Source organism: Xiphophorus maculatus, chromosome 16 (assembly GCF_002775205.1).
Source record: "Xiphophorus maculatus strain JP 163 A chromosome 16, X_maculatus-5.0-male, whole genome shotgun sequence".
NCBI classification, from domain to species: Eukaryota; Metazoa; Chordata; class Actinopteri; order Cyprinodontiformes; family Poeciliidae; genus Xiphophorus; species Xiphophorus maculatus.
The window spans coordinates 2,898,309-2,919,033 of record NC_036458.1 but is presented as its reverse complement, the minus strand read 5'-3'; the positions used below and the strand labels follow the sequence as shown (position 1 = coordinate 2,919,033).

Below are 20,725 nucleotides of genomic sequence, written 5' to 3'. Positions count from 1 at the left end.
ATGTCATAAATTAGAGAACAAAATTAAAAACAAATTTTTTACAGTGTGATTTAACTTCAGACTAGGGCTGCAACAGCAGCTATTTTAGTTATTGATTAATAGTATTAATTTATTGATTAATACTATTAATCTATTGATTAATAGTATTAATCAATTAGTACTATTGGCAAATTTTACAGATTTTTAATTTAAGCATGTTATACAATATTACAAATACATTGAAAGATGCAAATAAGAAATTAGAATTCTTATTTAAATAAGAAAATGAAAATTTTATTGCCTAGAATACAATAATAGCATTCCTTTAATGTTGATCATTTGTAGGAAAGCTAAAAAATTATATTTCCAACAACATATGAAAAGCTCAACCTTTTCACTTAACATCAGCACAATGCAGGGCTTAGCTTTTGATTATTTTTTAGATTAATCGATTATTAATAGGAAGCAAAAGGTGCTTAATAGGACCTTTTGTTAAAAAATTTTTCCAGAATTTGAACAGGTGAAGCTAAAACTTTCTCAAGGTTCTGAGTAAAACATATTTACCAACAGAGAAGGTTTTTTTTTATCTTAAATGCAAAATGTAAATATCTTTTGTACAGTTTTGGCTTAGTTAATCTGAGAGCGAAGGCTTCTGACAGGAGGATCTCTGAGCTCGATTATTTAGGGCTGATCGTTTAAAGCAACAGTGAAACATTTTGTAAGACATTTTGCTTCAGGCGAAGACGCGTTACTCAGTCATGTGACTCTCCTCAGCCGGTTGCTGCTCTCCATCGTCTTCACCACCATCATCATCATCAGTGGGGGGTCTGGTGCGCCTGAAGAAGCCCAGCTACACACGCACACACACGCACACACACACACACACACACACACACACACACACACACACACACACACACAAAGATGGAGGAAACTTTAATAAGATGGAGGGGTGTGAACTCGTCATGTGGAGAACAATTTAAAACCAATAGTGTGAGTTTCAACTCTATCAAGTTCTGCACCAAATCTTCAGGTTGAACAGAAGGTCAAAGGTCAGAGCAACAGCTATTACTGAGATTAAACCAAAACGTCACTGATTCAACCAGAAACTCATTAATTAAACCAAAAAAGGGAACCTGCTGAAAAGGAAACTGACCGACTGATTGACTGATTGACCGATTGATTGATTGATTGATACCTTCCAGAAGATGAAACAGAGGAGGAAGAGGAGGAGGAGTCCAGAGATGATTGACAGGATGATGTAGCCAATAGGAACGGGTTTCTCCCCATCAGGAGGACGCCACACCACACTGAGCTGAGCCTGTGCACACACACACACACACACACACTTCTGGGTTCTGCGGGGTATTATTTATTGATTTAATGGTTATTGATTACCTGTGTGTGTCCACTTGTAAGCAGCAGTGGTTGGACCTTTGATGATGCACTGATGACATCATAAGAGGCAGAAGAAACGAGGTCATAGTTCAGATAGGAGGTCTGAAGGACAAAACACAAAATGACAACAGAACCCTCACCTCTGTGCGTGTGTGTGTGGGCGTGTGCGTGTGTGTGTTCAAGCCTACCTGTGTGAGTGTGTGCAAATTTAGCCGAGCTGAGATTTTTACCACTGCGCTAAAGCCCCGCCCCAAATCCATGACATCACACTCAAACCGGACACACCCCGTCTCACTGCTGCTGCAGTTCTGAAACAAACGTAAGTCAGCCTCAGATCAGAGGAACACACACCTGTAATACTTCTCAGTAACCTGAAGGTGTGTTCAGGTGTGCAGAGGAAGGAGATATCACAAATTAGTGGCTTTCATAAAGCGACCATTAAGGAATAAAACTGTTTTTACCACATGGACTGTTTGCTCGAGTGAGTTTGTCTCCTCCTGCTGGATGGGCTGAGAAACTACAGTAAGACTGGAGTTATCTACGAGCTGTAGACAGATGAGAGTAAGACAGGTGAACTATAGACAGGTGAGGGTTAAGTTCCATTAATAAAAAGAAACATGACGTTGTTTTACCTCTAAAGGCATCACGTCTGATGTGTTCAGTGTCTGACAACTCAAGGACTCTTCTGACGGGGTGGAGATGACGTAGAGCAGGAAGTGATGTCGCCAGGTAGAAGGGAAGTCCACGGTCAGTCGGGCGTTGACAGAACTGGGACCCTGATTTCTAATCTACAAACCAGAATCATCAATAACATCAATGTCAGTTGATGAACAGCATGTTGGCCTTCACCAGCTGGTGACTGGAGTTTCAGATCCACCAGAACCTGGACTTCCAGTCCACAGCAGTAAACCAGCAAAGCTCCTACTGGTCTACCTCATGTTCAGGTCCAGCCTGTCCTAATGCCTCCAAAGATAAGTCAAAGCAACATCAAGCAGTGGGGTCTCAACAAGATATGACAGAAATGTTCACCTGAAGTCTACCTGACCAGGAGTGACTCTCTGAACTGGATAACCTCCCACCAAATCAGTTTCATGAGCTGGGTCCAATGCTGGTCTTGTTTCTTCCAAGTCCTGCTAATATACCTCATTACCAGACGTTAACCTCACCTCATACACGTGCTCCATCAGTGGCCCGACTTCCTCCAGACTTATAGGGTTGCCTACTGGCTGCCAGTCCGGATGGGGCAAGAGGACGTCTGAAGGGACGGATCCCCTGCAGAGACACCAAAACCTTACTACAGTCAATCTGTACATCTGGTATTAAATCCAGAAAAGTTTTAGTTTTGAGTTATACCCTCTGATCTCTAGTGTGGCCTCGGCCTTCACCTGAACCTTCACTGTCACATGGTTACTGCTGGAGTTCACAGAGTTCTTACTGGTACGGAAAGGTGGACAGAGAGTAAGACAAAGGGATATGAGCTTTCAGCAGTAAACCCAGGGTACCAGGCAGAGTTTGTACCTTCGCATTCTTAGGCTGAAGGTGATGTGACTGTCCACCTCCTCCAGGTTGCCGACGCTGAAGAGGAGACCAGTCTGGACCTGCAGGTAAAGGAGCCATAATCACTAAAGGATTGTTCTACGCCTATAGTTTCCTCATATTGGTTTGACTCCAATCCCAGCGGACTAAAGATTAGAGTTTGCTTAGCATCATGAGCGCTACAGTGCTTACAGCAGGGGTTAGCAACTCCAAACCTCCAGGTCTGAAGTTCTGCATCTTTTAGATGTTTTCCTACTTAACCACAGTTGGAAGATAATTTTATGATTTGAATCAGATGTTTGAAACCTTGCAACCTTTAGGATGAAACTGACCCACATCTGCTTTAGAGGAATTGGAGATTCACTCACTTTCTGTCTGTGTTTCATTGGGTTCCCGAGGTCACAGGTGACAACAACCGTCTGGTTTTCTTTCCTTTGAACACACACCAGTCGGTTTTCACCCTGCAAAGTAAAACCCGACAGGACTGTTCTTATTGGCTGTTTAAGCGGTTAATTTTTATCAGTGTGTGTGAGACCATCTCACCTGACAGCTCTGGAAGTGTGTGTGTTCAGGGAGTTGGACCACCAGCTCGGTCTCATACGCGCCCTCGCCATCATTTGTAGCCAACACCAACAACAACAGGGACTGATCGTCTCCGATCAACACGCTGTCTGATACACTAACGTCACACACACCGTGAGACACACAAAACAATATGTCCGCCTTCAGTTCTTTAACCACTATCCAGAAATTGGTTATTTAAATCGGGGATGCATTTACAGTACAGACCAAAAGTTTGGACACACTATCTAATTGAATTCAATGAGAAGGTGTGTCCAAACGTTTGGTCTGTACTGTATATGCTGATGACATAGCTATTTCTGTAGCTGTTCCATCTTCATCTCTCAGTATTTTGCAGGCTTTCTTCCAATTATTGAAATTCTTAGTGGATTTCCTCATCAATATCCTGTTGACTCACGGTTTAGCGCTCAACTTCAGGTCAGGAATGCAAATGTTATCGTCCCCGCAGTCCAGAATCAGCCGGCTCTATAAGACACACAGACACTCTGTGGTTATCTTTATGTTCACTGAAACTCTGGTCCTGAGTTCAGTTCCCTCCTCTGGCAGGAAGTAGGCTGACTCACCTGGACTGTTGAGTGTGTCTGACCATGCAGCAGAGCATTCTGGGTAGAATTGAGGAGGCTGATCTCAGCAGTGATGAAGATCGGACTCAGTTTATCCTGAACTTCCTCTTCAGACTAAACGCACAAACAGAACAGCATAAAGTTTCTGCACCAACATTCCTATCAAACCTCAGCCATGTCTCCATGATGTGAAAATTCAAAGAGCTCAGGTCTCTACAACATTGATTCCACCTGCAGCAGATACAGGTGTGATTCTGCTCACGTAATTAGTTTGTCCACTCACCCTCAGGTATGCTGTGTGATTGGTACAGACCAAGCCCACCTGCCTCTCTACAACCAGCTCCATTGACGTCTGAGGCTGATTGTTTGACAGCAGCAGAGTTCTTCGTGCCATTGGCTGCTTCATCATATCCAGGTGTAGCTCCACCCTTAGAGCTGCCACCACCAGCCAGCAGACAGACAGAATTAGATTACTGATATTAACATATTCTGAAATACCCCTAAAGACACCTTTACCTGTCTGCTGAGGGATTCTGTGACCAGAGACATAGACGCACATTCGGACAGCAAAACTGAGGAGATACACCAACAGAAACGCAGATAGATGTAAAAAAGAATAATATCCTGAAGTTTAATGATATGCAGATGACATATGACTTTATATTGAAACTCATTCTAACATCTTTAACACTCAGATACCAAAAAATCTCTACACAAAAAGCTTTTTAGATACTTATACTGATACTCATCTAGCATCTTTATACAGGAATAAACCTACCATCACCTAATCCAGGGAAGCTGAATTTACATTTTTGTTTCAGAGAAGTTTCAGCTTTATCAGCACTGGTTAGAGTGTAGAAATGCTTCACTTTGTGAACACACTGACTATATGAGTTAAGGGAGCATAAAAAGAGACTGATTTTAGACAATAACTCCTCATCAGATATTCAGAGAATCTAACTATTGATAGAACTGGTGCTTTAAGTAATAGAACTGGTTTCCAGAAGATTATTGAGGTGGTTTATCCATTTCTTGAGCCACAAGAGTTTGAAATTTACCTACATCTACATTGGATGTAGATCTCTGAGATAGATACGTCCACACATATGTATGCTGAGAGATGCTCAGTTGGCAATTCATGTGGCTTGTTCTGACTCTTGTATTATTAGATTAAACCAAGTCTAAACTGGAAACAGAACTGGGTAATGAGACGGCATTTAAAAACCTTACACTGGCAAAAGTCAAACCAATCAGAAACTAACTGCATGTGTTAACAAGTGATTGTGGAGGCTTGGATTGTACTGAACTGTCATGGTTTAAAATTGACTGAGCAGAATTATACCAATCACAATTTTCCCTCAAACTTGAGCAGGAATAATTGGCTATAGAAAGATTGACTTTAAATAAACTGAGTAAAGTTTGTTGTTCTTGATTTAAAAATCCAAGTCAATGAAAACTCTTGAATAGTTGCTTAATTACCATGAAACTGGTGTGTTTTTGTGATGACACAGTTTAACATCTGGATTCAGGAAGTCTGGTAGCAGTGAGACAGAAACTCTGGACCGGATCACAGTCTGAGACCTGAACACACAAAGCCAAGCTTTACTGGAGTGAAGTAGCAACACAAGGGCCTTATCAGCCAATCAACATTGGACTATTGATAATGGCTTTATTAAATAACCTTACTCAATTTTAGCCATTCAAAACATAAAGTTCTTTTGTAAAAAAAATTGAAACTGTGGAGAATCACCTGTAGAGAAAGGCTTGGTCTGCACCCCACGCTCCAACCAGCAGATCTACAAACACACAAGCAGCAGCTGATTATTGATCAGTAATTATTAAACAATAAGCCAGAGCTCCTGAACATACCTGGATATCCGTTCCCATCGAGATCCACACCTGACCTGAGAGAAAATCCAAACGCTGACCTGCTGCTAAGTAATGGGCTGTTAATAATTTGCGAGGGCGTAGCCGACAGGCCGTTGCTGTTGCCCAAGTAAATAAACACCTGGCCACCACCTCCATCTGACCATGGAGCCCCAACCGCAACATCTGCACACAGAGGGGTAGTGTTGGATTAGCGCTCTGAAGCTAGAAGGTTTATGATGTTGAAAAGCTGGATACTTGGTTACCTTGGTAACCATCCATGTCCAGGTCACCCAGCACGGAGAGGGCGGAGCCAAACCGGCCATAGATCGACTGACCGATCAGTGATTGGTCAGGCTGTGAGGAGAAGGAGGACTTTTTCTTCTGCAGGTATAAAAGGACCTGAACAGAGAAACATTCAGATTGATGGTTTATTTTGAAACAAGCAAAGAAATTCACTTAAAACTCAGCATGTCTGTTGATAAGGTCATGAATAACAAATGCATTGTTTTGGAGATTTTCCAAGCACATCCCACTGGAAAGGGACTATCAGTTAGACCAAGACGTTTCTGGAGAGACTACATGAGAGTACCCTGTGATACTCCAGGATGAGCTGGAGAATATCATTACCCTGGATGGATGGATGGATGACCTTAGGACATAACTAAGGATTTTTGTTCAAACCAGTCGATGCAAATGAGGTTGAAGACTATTGCCTGTGAAGCATTTTGAAATAAAACAGCAAAGACACAGAAAAGCTGACAGACAGACTGAAACATGAGACTTAAGGAAAACTTGGACTCAGTGTTCAGACCTGCCCTCTCTCCTGCAGCTGCCCCATCACTCTGTCCATGAAGAGAGGCGCTCCGATCAGCACGTCGTCCAGACTGCACCGGAAACCAACAACACAACCAAAGTCACACCAGAAAATAGATCCAGTCTCCATCTTTTCAGACAAACAGTAAATCTACCAGATGTGTAACTTCTCACCCATCACTGTTGATGTCCGCCACGGCGACGCTGTGACCAAAGTAGGACGCCACCTAGAGGAGACGGAGACATCTTAGCTCCAGTTCATTAGCATCCAAACAGAGCAGAACAGTTTGACTTTTCACCTGAGTCCCCAGGAAGGTATGGTGAACTCTCAGAGAGCCGGCCATCCTGCCATCATAGATATTCACCTGGTAGAGCAGACCAACATTAGAGTCTCTCTGAGCATCGCCTTCATCAGAGTCACAGACTCAGTTCATTACAACCCAAACAACACGGGAAAAACTTACTGTTCCTGCCGTGTTCCTGTCATTTGGAACCCCGACCACATAATCTGGTGAACACAAACGAAAACGTTAGGAAAAGAAAAATCTCACTACATTAGATTAGATTAGATTTACTGACCTGTTGTGGCGTCTCCAGTCAACAAACCACTGGCCACTGAGTAACCTGACAGACATGTAGAAATAAATCACACTTCATCTGTTTTTATAAAACGACTGCAATATGTGCTGCACAGCAGAACAGGAAAAATTACAGAGTAAAAAAAAACACTTTTTAGCTTTTCTCATGTGACTTTATGCTTCCATAAAGACAGCAGAAGAAACCGTCTTCTGCTAAAAACCTGCAGATATTTCTTTGTGCGGTTTTAAAGATTATCTAGAAAATTCTGTTCTAGTTTGGAAACACTGGTCTCTTTCAGCTTTTTAAAAGTAGGAGATTTGCATACATATTGCTAGCCCTTCAAAGTAAAAGCTGATGAACACATGAAATACAGTATATTTCAGGCTTTTAATGATACTTTTGTAAACTTTTTAACAGTTCATAAAAAATCTTACGGCCCTTTTCAAAAAAGTCTATTTAAATACCAAAGCTTAACCAATGAAAGATGTGTACCTTTCAGAATAAAAGCCCTTTTTCAAAGGATTTCAGCATAATGTGTCACTCACCTCGGTAAAGGTCGTAACCTTCCTGCTCATTTGACTGGTGGATTCCAGCCACATACTGGATGGGTTTATCACTCTGTCCACTGTTGATGATGTCACTGACACCCACTGTGATCACCTGACCTGAAATCAGCAGTGAGTGTTAAACTTTATAGAAAATTATTCCACTTAAAGGCATCAGTCTGACTGCTGGATTTCTGCACCGTTTCATGTTCACTCACATCCAGTTGATTAAAATAACTGGTGTAGCTGTTAAACTGGTCTTCTTGAGTCTATACTGCTGGATTAACTGCAGATATTTAATTATCCTTAGTGACATCATTAAGCCTGAACAGGAAACTTTCCCTAATACCATTTGTAAACTGGTGTAGTTACAATCAACAGCCAGCAGGGGTCTCCCTCACCCTGGAAGTAGAAGCTTCCTGGAGCTCCAAGCACCAACCGACCGTCCTGAACAGAGAGGGCTAAAGTTAGCATCATCAGTCCTGTTTAAAGGTTTAGATACATCCTCCATTTCTTTATAGTTTCACTCTTAGAAAGCAACATTTTCTTTATACCTTTTAAAGTTACTCCAAGACACAATTCTCTAAAATTCCTTGGGAAAACGGGACAAATTGGGAATAAAACCGTTTCAGAATCAAAAAGTTATTTCCAGTAGACGAATAGCAGAAAGTTACGGAGTACGGAGCCCTCTAGGGGACATGGGGATTTTTTTTTTCTTTTGCGTTCCCTCGCAAAACTTTTGCGTTACCTCGCAATACTTTTGCGTTACCTCGCAATACTTTTGCGTTACCTCGCAAAACTTTTGCGTTACCTCGCAACACTGTACTGGTCAGTTATGCAGCATAATTGAATACTGTAAGCCTTTCCTACGGTGGGCGCCGTACTTTATGCTTTAATATAAGGTTATGTGAGGTATTTCCATGAATTTTAGTATCTTTTTGTGAAATATCTGAAGTTTTATATCTTTCCTTAGGATAGAAAGGCACCACAAACCTACGATATAAACAGAAACTTTCCGTAAGTAGAAAAGAAATAAAAACACATTATAATTTGGACTATTTCTGAGTTATTATCGCGGTTAATAAATCATCTGACAGTTTTGATTGTGTCTCTGTTGTGTTCGTAGTCTGAATGGTTTAAAGAGCTGCTTTCAGTGCCGCTCCATCTCAGCCTTAACAGACATAAACATGCAGTAATAAATGAATCGATTTTCAATCAGTGTTTTGCACCAAACAGCTAATAATAATAAACAAGTTTTCACTGAGGCTCTGTAAGAGCCATATGAATGAAATAAGTAATTATTGATATGACAGGAGCAGCGGCTTTGACACTTAGGTGTGTCGACGTGGGAGTGACGTCACCAGGTATGAATGGGAAGGATACTGGCTTTGTGTGTATTAGGAAGCGGTGAGCGGGGCGGTCAGTCCTTGCAAAGTTTGGAGCCTGATCATCAAAATGGAATTAATCGATAATTGTGACAGAACAAAGAAAAGGTTTGGAGTTGATTGATACACAGACAGATGAGATTCCCCGAGTTAACCCAGTGCGGCCCTTTACCATCATTAGTTTGTCGTGTTTTTAATAATAAAAACTTGTTAACAGTAAAAACTGCTTGGTGCAAAACACTGATTGAAAATCGATTTATTACTGCATGTTTATGTCTGTTAAGGCTGAGATGGAGCGGGACTGAAAGCAGCTCTTTAAACCATTCAGACTACGAACACAACAGAGACACAATCAAAACTGTCAGATGATTTATTAACCGCGATAATAACTCAGAAATAGTCCAAATTATAATGTGTTTTTATTTCTTTCCTACTTACGGAAAGTTTCTGTTTATATCGTAGGTTTGTGGTGCCTTTCTATCCTAAGGAAAGATATAAAACTTCAGATATTTCACAAAAAGATACTAAAATTCATGGAAATACCTCACATAACCTTATATTAAAGCATAAAGTACGGCGCCCACCGTAGGAAAGGCTTGCAGTATTCAATTATGCTGCATAACTGACCAGTACAGTGTTGCGAGGTAACGCAAAAGTTTTGCGAGGTAACGCAAAAGTTTTGCGAGGGAACGCAAAAGTTTTGCGAGGGAACGCAAAAGAAAAAAAAATCCCCATGTCCCCTAGAGGGCTCCGTACCGTAGAAAGTAGATGAGAGGAAAAGCAGCTAAAATCCAAAGAAATCCTTAAAAACTTATGAAACTTTAATTAAGATTACATGAACATCAGAGGTAGGTAAAGAAACCAAAAGTTGTACTCAACTAAAAGCGCCATGACCTCAACATATTTTTACTCAAGTAAGAGTAAAAATTATTTAGTAAAAAGTCTTCTCGAGTAACTAATCAAATTAACAATTATTTAATATTTAAACATTACATCATCAAAATATAAAGTAAAGTGTAAATTTTGGTATTTTAAGGACAAAAATGACAATAATTCATATAAGTAACAAAAAATAATGAAATCAGTCAAAAGAAAATGTTTCCAAATCACTTTCAATAAAAAAACGTATTAAACTTTAACAAAAACTGCAGGTGTGTGTCTGTGTCTGGTGAATTTTTTGCTTAAAATGTGTTTGTTTTTCACTCAGTCGGTAGAAAATTCAGAATTTGTACTCTAGTATGAGTAGAGATACTTCATAATAAAATTAGGAAGGTAAAAGTAAAAAGTGCAGCAGAGTAAAAACAATCCTAAAAGTAATTTAAAAAAAAAGTAAACGTAACTGAGTAAATGTAACTAGTTACTATACAACTCTGATGAACGTTAGAATCCTAGAAAGGAAACAGGAAGACCACATCACCTTGGTGATGTCAGTGCTGAAGCCAACCTCACAGTAGCGCTGATCGTTTCCTAGACAACAAAAGACAGTTTCAGCCTTTGAGGCTGTTTAAGGTTTTCCTTCCAGACGTCCGTGTGTCTTACTGTTGCTACTCTGCGTGTAGTCGTCCTCCATCAAGGCCCCTCTGCAGGGAGAGAAAGGTGTGGCGCTCCTGGTCATTTGGTCCAATAGGAGACAGTTTCCTACAGGTGTTTTCCCTGACTCTGCCTCTTTCTGGTTGACGTTCCAATGAAAGAGTGGCGCACACGCCTGGAGGTGGAGAAACACACAGGAAGTCTCTATTTCCTTTAAAAACATCACAAATCACAAGTCCTGCTGAGACGAAGGTGCCAGTCATGTTCTAGTGCAGTGTTTTTCAAAGTTAGGCCGCCAGAGGGCGCTAGGGCTCATCAGAAAGCTGGATGGCAGATGAGGGAAAAAAAATTTATTTTAAAGATATTATTTACAAAGTTTCCAGAGGTAATCATCAGAATCTTCAAAATAAATGCAGCACAAATGACATTTTTTGCTGCACAAGCAAGAACAGAAATTTGACACCAATTTTGTTAGATTTGGGTGATGTTCTGAGGGGGCTGGTTGACCTTTTGACCTTTAAACTTTCATTAATATCTTCAAAATAGGAGCAGCACAAACAAATGTTTTTGGCTGCACAAAGCGGCTCAAATGTTGTCAAGTTGATTGACTACAACTTTGACTTGAAGAAGGTGTTGGTCTGTTTGACCTTTCATGACATCTGAAAATATTTACTAATATCTTTAAAATTATAGCAGCACAAACAAACAGAAATTTGCTGCACAAACAATTTTGTTAGATTTGATGATGGTGGGAAGGGGTTGGTTGACCTTTCGACCTTTAAACTTTCATTAATATCTTCTAGGCAAAAGCAGCACAAAAAATGGTTTTGCTGCATAAACGTAGTCGAGTTGTTGGCTCCAGTTTTGTCTGGTTTGAAGAAGGTGAGGCTCAGGTTGACCTTTTATGGTCTCTTGAAATATCTATTAGTATTTCTCAATTGACAGTGGCACAAATAAAAAATTTTGTTGCACAAACCTTTGACACCAATTCTGTTGGAAATTGATAATTGTAAAATTTTAACTGGTAATATATTCAACATCACATTAATAACGTCACAATTCATTATCTGACAAAAATTTCCACTAAAGACCTCATTGCTAACTAAAATTAGAAGCTAAATTAGAGTAATAATTACTGAATTGTAAATAAAAGTGAGGAAAACAAATGGAAAATTAAATGTTTCTTGTACATATTTTGCCGTATTGTCTGTCATGATATGGAAACGTTTTTAACCCCGTGTTCTCTCACCAGCAGGTGTGTGCTGCCGACTGAGCGAACAGAAGCTCCAAACCACTGCCCGCTCTTAAAGGAGTGAAACCTGAGACCTGAGAGGCTGTATTCCTCATCACCTGTGAACGACAGGAGAGTCAGACAGGTAACATCATAACATCAGGTGTAAAAATCGGACGGGTCATTTCTGGTCCAATCACTCAGAATTTCCAAAAGACATTCTGGGCAGAACAAATCATAAACTCACCTGTCAGGTCAAAATCGATGATGTCACAGGCTCCATCAGGTGACCAGGTGCACAGAAACACGCCCCCTCCCTCTGTGACCCCGGGCTGGCTGGTGTTGGCTTTGGGAGCTCCAATCACAACGAAGAACCTGCAGAACCAAAACATCTGAGCTCCTTCCAGCCGTAAATGACCTGACCTCACGGTGAGCACCAGCGATTTGCACATCTGAATCTTCTCTGTTCGTCTCATTCACAATCCAAACCCAAACAAAGATCTGGTGCTATCACAGTAACACCCAGAGCTAATGCGCTAAATGCGGAGCTAATTCTCCAATTAGCACTTTATCGTTTTTGCTGGTTGAAAATATTTAGCGCACTTAGCTTCCACTAAATTAATATTTCTGGACAAATTCTAAAGCGCTAATTTACTTGGTTGTTTTGTAAACATTCAGCTGAATAAAGTTCAAAATCTGTGTTGAGGGTTTGGGTATTGAATGTTCAAGTAGTTAGCCATCTATATTCATGCCCTTATTTTGAAAATAATGGAGTCTGTTTCATTTCTTCTCCTCACATTCTTCACCCCTGATGAGGTGTAGTTAATTATGTTTTTTTTCTGTACCCAGAATGCATTGCTAGACCATTTAAAATCTATTCATGTCCTTCTTGCTTTCTGACCAAAGCTGTTGTCCTGCAAACAGTTTTGGTAAAATATACCCAGTTGTACTTTGGTTCATTAAAAACTAGAGATTCACATACAAAAACCAACATAGATTTTAACATAAAACATTCAAAATGTTAAATGTGGAATATATCGCAAATTGGCAATAAAGCTGAATTTGACTTACCAATCTCCTAATATCAACAACAAGAAAGTGTTTTCATCAGGATGTGGTCATTTTTTCAGTTTTCTAGTCACAGTTTCACAGCAAAGCCTCTAGATGGCGCCATAATTACCAAATAAGTCCATCGATATGGGACAGTTATTGAAGAAACGGAAGTATGAAGATAAATTGGGGACATAAAGTTTGTACCAAAGAAAAAAGATAAAACTGATTAAAAATATATATATATATATTTTAGTTTCAATTTTTTATTTCTTTTGGACAAACATAACCCCAATATAGAAGTCCTGTTTGCAGTTTGCTTCAAGCCATGTAAGAAACACAGCAAAGATGTAGAAGAATGTAATCTGCTCAGATTAGACCAACGTTAATCTGAGCAGATTAGTGTAAAAACTTAGAAGTTAAAGTAAACTAAACACAGGACAATCCTGGAGAAAACCGGTGAGAAGCTGCAGACGACTGGGATCGAGGTCACCTTCTTACAATGTGCTCTAGATCAAAATATATCAAGTGTTATAGCGGCCTAGTTAAAGTCCAAAACTAAATAAAACCGAGAATCCGTGGCAACATTAAAAAATTCATTTTTAGTATTTCTTTTCAAGAATAGAAATGGGAGAAGACAGCCAGTGGAGACAAACCTCAGAAGATCTTCAGTGAAAATGGCTGACAACGTTTTTTCCAGGTGTTGTGACTCACCTGGTGACGATTTTATTCTTTGTTTCAGGTAAACAGACCAGATAAAGTGAAGAACTTACGTGTTGTTGAAGGAGTGGAAGTCGATGGAGAATCCAAACAAACTTCCTGCTGGTCCACTGAACATCACTGGTTTTTCCAGCAGGTTCAGACACACACTTGCCGTGACACACAGCAGCGCACACACACACCTGAAGACACACATCTCACCTGTCTGGAGACTGAACCAGAGATGCTTCAACACGCCTTTATAACTCCACTCTGTCTGTCTGCGTGTGTGTGTGGGCGTGTGTGTGTGTGTGTCCTGACAGATGACTGACAGCTGGCGGTGTGTGTTTAACGCTCTGAGCTGCTGTTTCCTGCTGATAGAAAATAAAACTAGAAGCTGGCTTATCTGCTGAGTTTAGTTTTCTGTGGGTGGTGAGTTCAGGAACATCCCGGAAAGTAAAACATTCTCGGTTGATCTTTTATACTCCCTTTGTGCTCGTTAATAATCCATTTTGTTTCTCAGCCTCTTTTTTGTCGGCCTTCTTAAGCAACAGATTTCCCCGTATTATGAACAAGTGGAATAATTTAAAAACCAACAACTGTTAAAATTTTAAACAAAAATTGGGTGCTCAGGTTTAAATTTATTAAGGATTTGATCCACACAGGTTCAAAATTATACATACATGCTCAAATAGAAGCAACACGTCCACTAATATTTGATTAAATATTGGATATTTGACATTTCTTTTGATCAGGTTCAGACACACACCTGACACATAATACATTTTGTGCATAATATATACGTATTTTGCAAAATATGCATAGTTGTATAAAATGCTGAAAACACAATAATAAAAATAAAACTAGAAATCATAAAGTTCTGGCCGGCCTGGTTGCTGCTTCCTTAAGAACCGGCCGTAGTTGGATTGATGTCATAATATGTGAGGTAAAGAGGTTTAAAAATATCTTTTAGCATCATTAAATGAGAATAAATCTGGATTAGATTAGGGAGAAGGCCGAGATGATTTTTAGTCCAGCTCCTTCGTTTGTGATGATGGCGACGATGAAGAAGACGATCTGTTGCTTCTTCGCTGCTCAGGTGCGTTACGGAAGCTGTGACAGCGCCCCCTGCTGCTGTTTGTCTGTCAGCACATACAGCTGTTTTAGCTCCGCCCACCAATCTCCAGGGCAGCGCCAGCGCGGCCGCAGCAGCAGGTCGTTGAGGAGGGCGGCCAGACACGCCCCGAGAATAGGCCCCGCCCAGAACACCTGCGGTGGAAGCGACCAATCAGGGATGAGTTAGTGAGTTAGTTGGTGCGTTTGCATTAAGGATGCAAACAATTAAACTTACAATTGTTGATTATTTGTTTATTGCACATGTGTGAAACTCCAGGGGCCCAATTTTTTTTTAAAATAGCGGCTCGATTAATCGTTAGTTGATTAATAAAATCAACTTTAGATTGACTCATTAATTGATAACTTGCATCCTTGTGTGTGTGTGTGGGTGTGAGCATGTGTGTGTGTGTGTGTGTGTGTGTGCCTGCGTATACGCTGACCCAGTGGTTCCTGAAGTCGAGTGTGACGGCGGCAGGACCAAAGGAGCGCGCTGGGTTCATCCCACATCCTGTGGCTCCTACCTGAAGAGGAAACAGAAGCTGATTGGCTGCTTAAAGGGCCAGCGGACAGGTGGGCGGGACTTACAGCCACCAGGTGACCCAGACTGACAGTCAGACCGACCAACAGAGGCGTGGCCACCTCAGGCAGCGGGAGCTCTGTGGTTACCATGACGACCAGGACCAGCTGGAGCGTGATGAGCGTTTCCACGGTAACGGCCTGGTGCAGCAGGACGCCGGAGGACACCTGGACACGTACGGGGCGAGTGAGAGAGGACCATGCTCTCTGATTGCCTGTCGGAGGAACACTCACCTGGTTCACGGCAGGCGCCACATCTCCCATCAGCCCCAGCAGCAGCGCAGCGGAGGCCACGCCCCCCAGCAGCTGGCCAATCACGTACAGCGCTGCCCTCCACAGGCGGAGCCTCAGGGTCAGAGCCATCGCTATGGAAACTGCAGGGTTCAGGTGAACTGCTCCACCCACGGACAGCGCTGCCATGGCAACGGATAGACCAAAGACCAACACAACCTGCAGGGGACACGCCACGAACCCAGAGGGTGGAGGACCCTCAGGGGGACCGCTGTGATTGGTCGGACCTGTTGACCTCGGGTCAGCCTTTATCAGAACAGCTGATAGGCTGGCAGACAGGAAGAGGGCGGTGCCTACAAACTCCAGCAGGAAGTGATGCAGGCAGGACTGGGAGAGGACGTCCCGCAGGACGAGACGGAGACAACGAAAGACAAACATCACAGCGGCGACTGGACCAGCTGATCACAATCATCTGTGGGGAGAAACCAGAACAGGTAAGAACAAAACAGGTGAGATCCAGGTGGGCTGGGAGTCTACTGAGACAACGCCAGGACGGCGTTCACACCAGACCTGCTTAATCCAGTTTAATCAAACTTTGGTCCATTTGAGAAAGGCCAGTTCGGTCGGAGAGGTGTGAAAGCGTAATAAAAGCTAACTCTGCTCCGCCTAAAGACCTTGGTCTCGGTCCGGTTGCAGTGAACTCTGGTGCGGTTTGAATGCACATGTGAACGCCAAGCGGACCGGAGACCGCTCCAAACAAACCAGGAAGTGGACTACAACGCATTGATGTCATTTCATAAAGAAGTAAGTTGTGTTCAGTGTCTTCTTCAGAGGTTCTTGTGTTCTTTCCTTAAGTGAAGCGCCACCACAGGCAAGAAGGGGAACTTTTTTTTTAGCAGCTGCTGAAAATGTAACAAATGTTGTAATTTTGATCCCTAATTGAACCGAATTTACCGGACTAGGTGTGAAAATTCCCGTATAATTGATCCAAGTAAATAGATCAGATTTAGAGCTCCTTATTTTATCAAAATCTCAAACACCTTGAACTCCTGATGGTTCAGGACTTACCTGTCAGCGTCAGAGAGGTGGATCCCAGGTGTGCTGCTGCAGGTTAACGACGTCGCCTACATCCAGAGTGCGAGTCTCTGTCTTTTATAAAGTTAATGTGGGTGGCATTGGCTCAGTTGTGGGCGGAGTCATCACACAGGTAACTTGTTGTTCCTGGATACGTCTCACCTGTCAGGAGAAAAAAAAAATCCATTTGTTGAAACATCTTCACTGTAGGTAAAACGGACATTTGTTCTCAGGTGGATCTGACTCCAACTCCAACCTTCACCCTCAGAAACCTGAGAAGAAGCACTCTATGACTGTAGAGACAGGAAGCTGCAAAGTTTCAAAATAAAACATGTAAAAAGATTTGTCAAAAAAACAGCCCCAATAACCCAAAAAGCTGCACATGTTCATGTGTTGAACTCATGATGAGGAGCAGTTTTATTTTATGTTATTAATTTTTTTATTATTATTATTTAATTCATCAATCACTGCATATACAACAAACATTACAGACTAACAAAATAAATACCCGGATAATAGAAAAAATAGCAGCAATAAAAATAAAATAAACTAACAAGCAGAAAACTGAAAAACAACCAAAAATAAAATAAAATTTTCAATTTTAATCAGATTCACTTACAAAGGTGATTGGGACAGCTTGCACTGCAAAAACAGAATCTTACCAAGTATTTTTCTGTAGTTTTTAGTGTAAATATCTTAGTAGACTTGACATTAAGCAAAAAATAACTTATAAATAACTTTTCAGCAAGATATAGGAGCTTGTTTTAAATCAATAATTACTTAATGTTGATGAAAAATAACTTAGAACATGAGAAAATGTTATTAGAAGTAGTTATTTTACAAAAATCAATATTAAGGAATTATTATTGACAAGTTCCTATGTCTTGCTGAAAAGTTTTTTAAATAAAGTATTTTTTGTCCAGTTTCAAGCGTAGGTGTGTTGGTACACTTGAAATAAGACAAAACTAACTTAAAAGTAACCTTTCAACAAGAGACTGGAGTTTGTAGTTAGTCAGTAATTTCTTAATATTGATGAAAAATGATTAGTTCTAGTGGCAGATTATTTCACTGGTAAAAATTCATGCTTTAAGTGAGATGATCTGCCAGTGGAACCAGTAATTTTTCATCAATATTAATCAATTGTTGACTTAAAACGAGCTCCTACATCTTGATGAAAAGTTACTTGTAAGTTAGTTTGGTCTTATTTAAGATATGTGCACTAAACTAGACAGAAAATACTTGGTAAGATTTTGTGTTTTTGCAGTGCATTTCTATTAACCTGCTAAAAAAGAAAGGAAGAAATCCTCAGTTCAGAAAAACATCTGCGTCTGTAGCAGCATGACTACAGAGACAGCTCCGGATGACCTCAACCTGTCTAACTTTAAGGAAAGTCTAAAAGTGGACAGGATGTCAGCAAACAGGACAGAGCTGCTGGTTCTCTGAGGATCAGGTCTGCCGTTTGTCCCAGATTCCTGAATGAAAACCTTTTTCTGTGTCCACGTGTCTGGAGACGAGCCGATGAGCTGCAGGATGTTTCAGCGGGAAAACCCGACTCACGCAGACTCAGAACAGAGCAGAGGCTTGTTTCACGCACACAGAGGAGCTTTAAGCTGCTCAGACACCTGAGAGGTGTGCGAGGCATCCAGCCGTGCGACCGGCTGACATTTAGCAGCGAAGGTGTCGGCAGATCGCCGCAGTCCCTCCATTAGAGACATCTGATGAGTCCTGAGGAGCCGCAGGTCGGCTCAGCTTGGCAGAAACAGAATCCTGAAGGAGTGCGGCCTGATCCCGGAGCGAAGCATCTCCTGCATTCACCAGAGTTAATCCTCCAACTTCCAACTGCAACACAGGAAAACCAACTCACAGAGTTAAATCTGACACTTTTTCTGTAATTCTCACACTTTCTGAGTTAAAATTATGTTAAAGGCGTAAATATTTGACACCCTCCGTGTTGTTTTGGCTTCATTTCTGTAGACACTGGTTTTAATCTCTTTTATTTATTAATTCATTTAATTATTTTTAGCCATCATTGCTTGTTTTGTTTTTGCCCTTTGAGATTTAAAGATATAAAGAGCATTATAAATAAAATCTATTATTATTATTGTTTTATGATGTGTGCACTTTTAACTTGTTTTAGACCTTTTACCTTAAGCATAATTTTTTTAAACCTACATTGTGTTATTTTATGACACACAGTGTATTTTAAACAGTGAAATTGTATTTTCTTTAGCTAATGTGTTTAGTCAAAGTGAAGTTTATTTGTACAGCACATTTTAACAATAAGGCGTCTCAAAGTGCTTTACACCATAAAACAATTATGAAACAAAAAATAACTTTACATTTTGTCAAATGCCGTCATCAAAATTATCAACTAAATATAGATTAAATAATAGATCAATGTTTTACTTGTTACTAACCAAAAGAAACTCTAAACAGGTTTTTTGTTTAGATTTAAAGGAACTCAGTGTTTCGGCTGTTTTGTAGTTTTCTGGAAGTTTGTTCCAGATTTGTGGTGCAGAGAAGCTGAATGCTGCTTCTCCATGTTTGGTTCTGGTTCTGGTTCTGGTTCTGGATGCAGAGCAGAACCAGAGCCTGAGAGGTCTGGAAGGTTGCTGTGGCAACAACAGCAGATCTTTAATGTTTTCATTAAAGAAAACAACCTGTTCAGTGATTTCTTAACTAACAGAAGTATTTTAAAGTGTTAACAATCATTATCTTACTTTTTAATACTTTAAAACTGTTTTCTGTTTCCTACAAATCCCAAAATATGATCATTGTGAACAGAAGTCACTGGAGGTGGGCGGATTGATCATAAATATCAGTATTGGATCAATACTAGCTTGGTAATATTAATACTTTAATTTCAGATTTCCTCTTTTTTGTATTGTAGTTTCTCAGCTCTACTTCTAAAACGATTTTGTAGGAAAAGAAAAAACTATGAAAACATGAGTAGATGGGGTTCGGGGGGCTCAGACCCGCTACCTGCCACCTTTAGACGCATCCCTGCTCCAATATGCCTCTTTTTAAAGCTCCGGACCTGGCGCCCCTGGATCAGATGCAATGGATGTATGGATCAGAGAAATTGTCCTGCAATTTAAGTTCTGTCCAGCAGTGGGCAGCAGATATTACAACGTTCATATCTGCAGCTCAGCGAACCGCCAGGTTCTGACCCGTTACTAATTGGCAGAGCTGCGTAGTAACTTTATTTACCTCAGTAAGTATTTGGAAGAAAATATTTTTACTACGCTGTACTATTTGCTTTTACTTGAATGAAATGTCTGGATCCTCTACCCACTGTGATTAACTTCACTGAATGAAAAACAAGCTTGTTTCAACCAGACACACATCTACAGTGTTTTGTTAAAGTTTCAAAAACTGAAACTGGTATTTTGAAAAAAAGTGATTTGGAAAATGTTTGATTTTGTTACTTTGTAATTATGTTGTTTATATGAATTATTATTTCCTCAGTTTTATATTTTGGTGCATCTGATGATGTAATTTTTAAATAACTGATGTTTTGATCAGTTACTCAGTACTTGATTAGTCTTTTTTTATACTAAATACTTTTTTATTCTTGCTTAAGTAATTTCTAAGCTACTTTTACTTGAGTAAAAATATGTTGAAGTAGAAATACTCTTGAGTACAATTTTTGGTAGTCTACCGACCTAAAAGAGGAGATCATATCCCCTACTCCAACATCTTTCTAACCATAAGGCCAGAAAGAGAAGTGGCAAAAGCAAATGAGTTGGACTAGCAGAGCTTGGGAACAACTGATTGTGTAATTAGTACATTTTACTGTGGAATATCGTCTCTGCTGCTTGGATACTGAGACGTCAGCATGTCATGATAAACATTAGACTTACAGTAACTGTCTTCAGTCAGAGGCTTCTTTAGATTCATTGGAAGACTGACTGCTACTGGAGATTCTTCCTCCCCATAATATCATCATCGACTACGACTTTTTGAAAA

At 40.5% G+C, this 20,725-nt stretch overlaps 1 protein-coding gene and 1 pseudogene across 1 annotated transcript; both read right to left on the bottom strand.

Annotated features, from left to right (window-relative positions):
• Positions 1-544: 544 nt before the first annotated feature.
• On the bottom strand, positions 545-14,011 carry LOC102221313 (integrin alpha-IIb). Its single transcript, XM_023348618.1, has 31 exons — positions 13,834-14,011; positions 12,258-12,385; positions 12,029-12,129; positions 10,789-10,954; positions 10,667-10,716; positions 8,266-8,311; positions 7,865-7,984; positions 7,320-7,364; positions 7,205-7,248; positions 7,040-7,105; positions 6,915-6,967; positions 6,739-6,811; positions 6,191-6,326; positions 5,928-6,110; positions 5,809-5,854; positions 5,538-5,639; positions 4,575-4,630; positions 4,342-4,493; positions 4,059-4,172; positions 3,893-3,960; positions 3,457-3,592; positions 3,282-3,374; positions 2,896-2,975; positions 2,731-2,811; positions 2,544-2,649; positions 2,010-2,165; positions 1,839-1,922; positions 1,566-1,685; positions 1,378-1,479; positions 1,178-1,300; positions 545-829 (listed from the first exon to the last, which is right to left on the bottom strand). The coding sequence occupies exons 1-31, from the start codon at positions 13,974-13,976 to the stop codon at positions 728-730; spliced, it is 3,075 nt and encodes a 1,024-aa protein (XP_023204386.1). The 5' UTR covers positions 13,977-14,011; the 3' UTR covers positions 545-727.
• A 369-nt stretch (positions 14,012-14,380) lies between these two features.
• Positions 14,381-16,967, bottom strand: LOC102220844 (annotated as a pseudogene).
• Between the last annotated feature and the right edge of the window lie 3,758 nt (positions 16,968-20,725).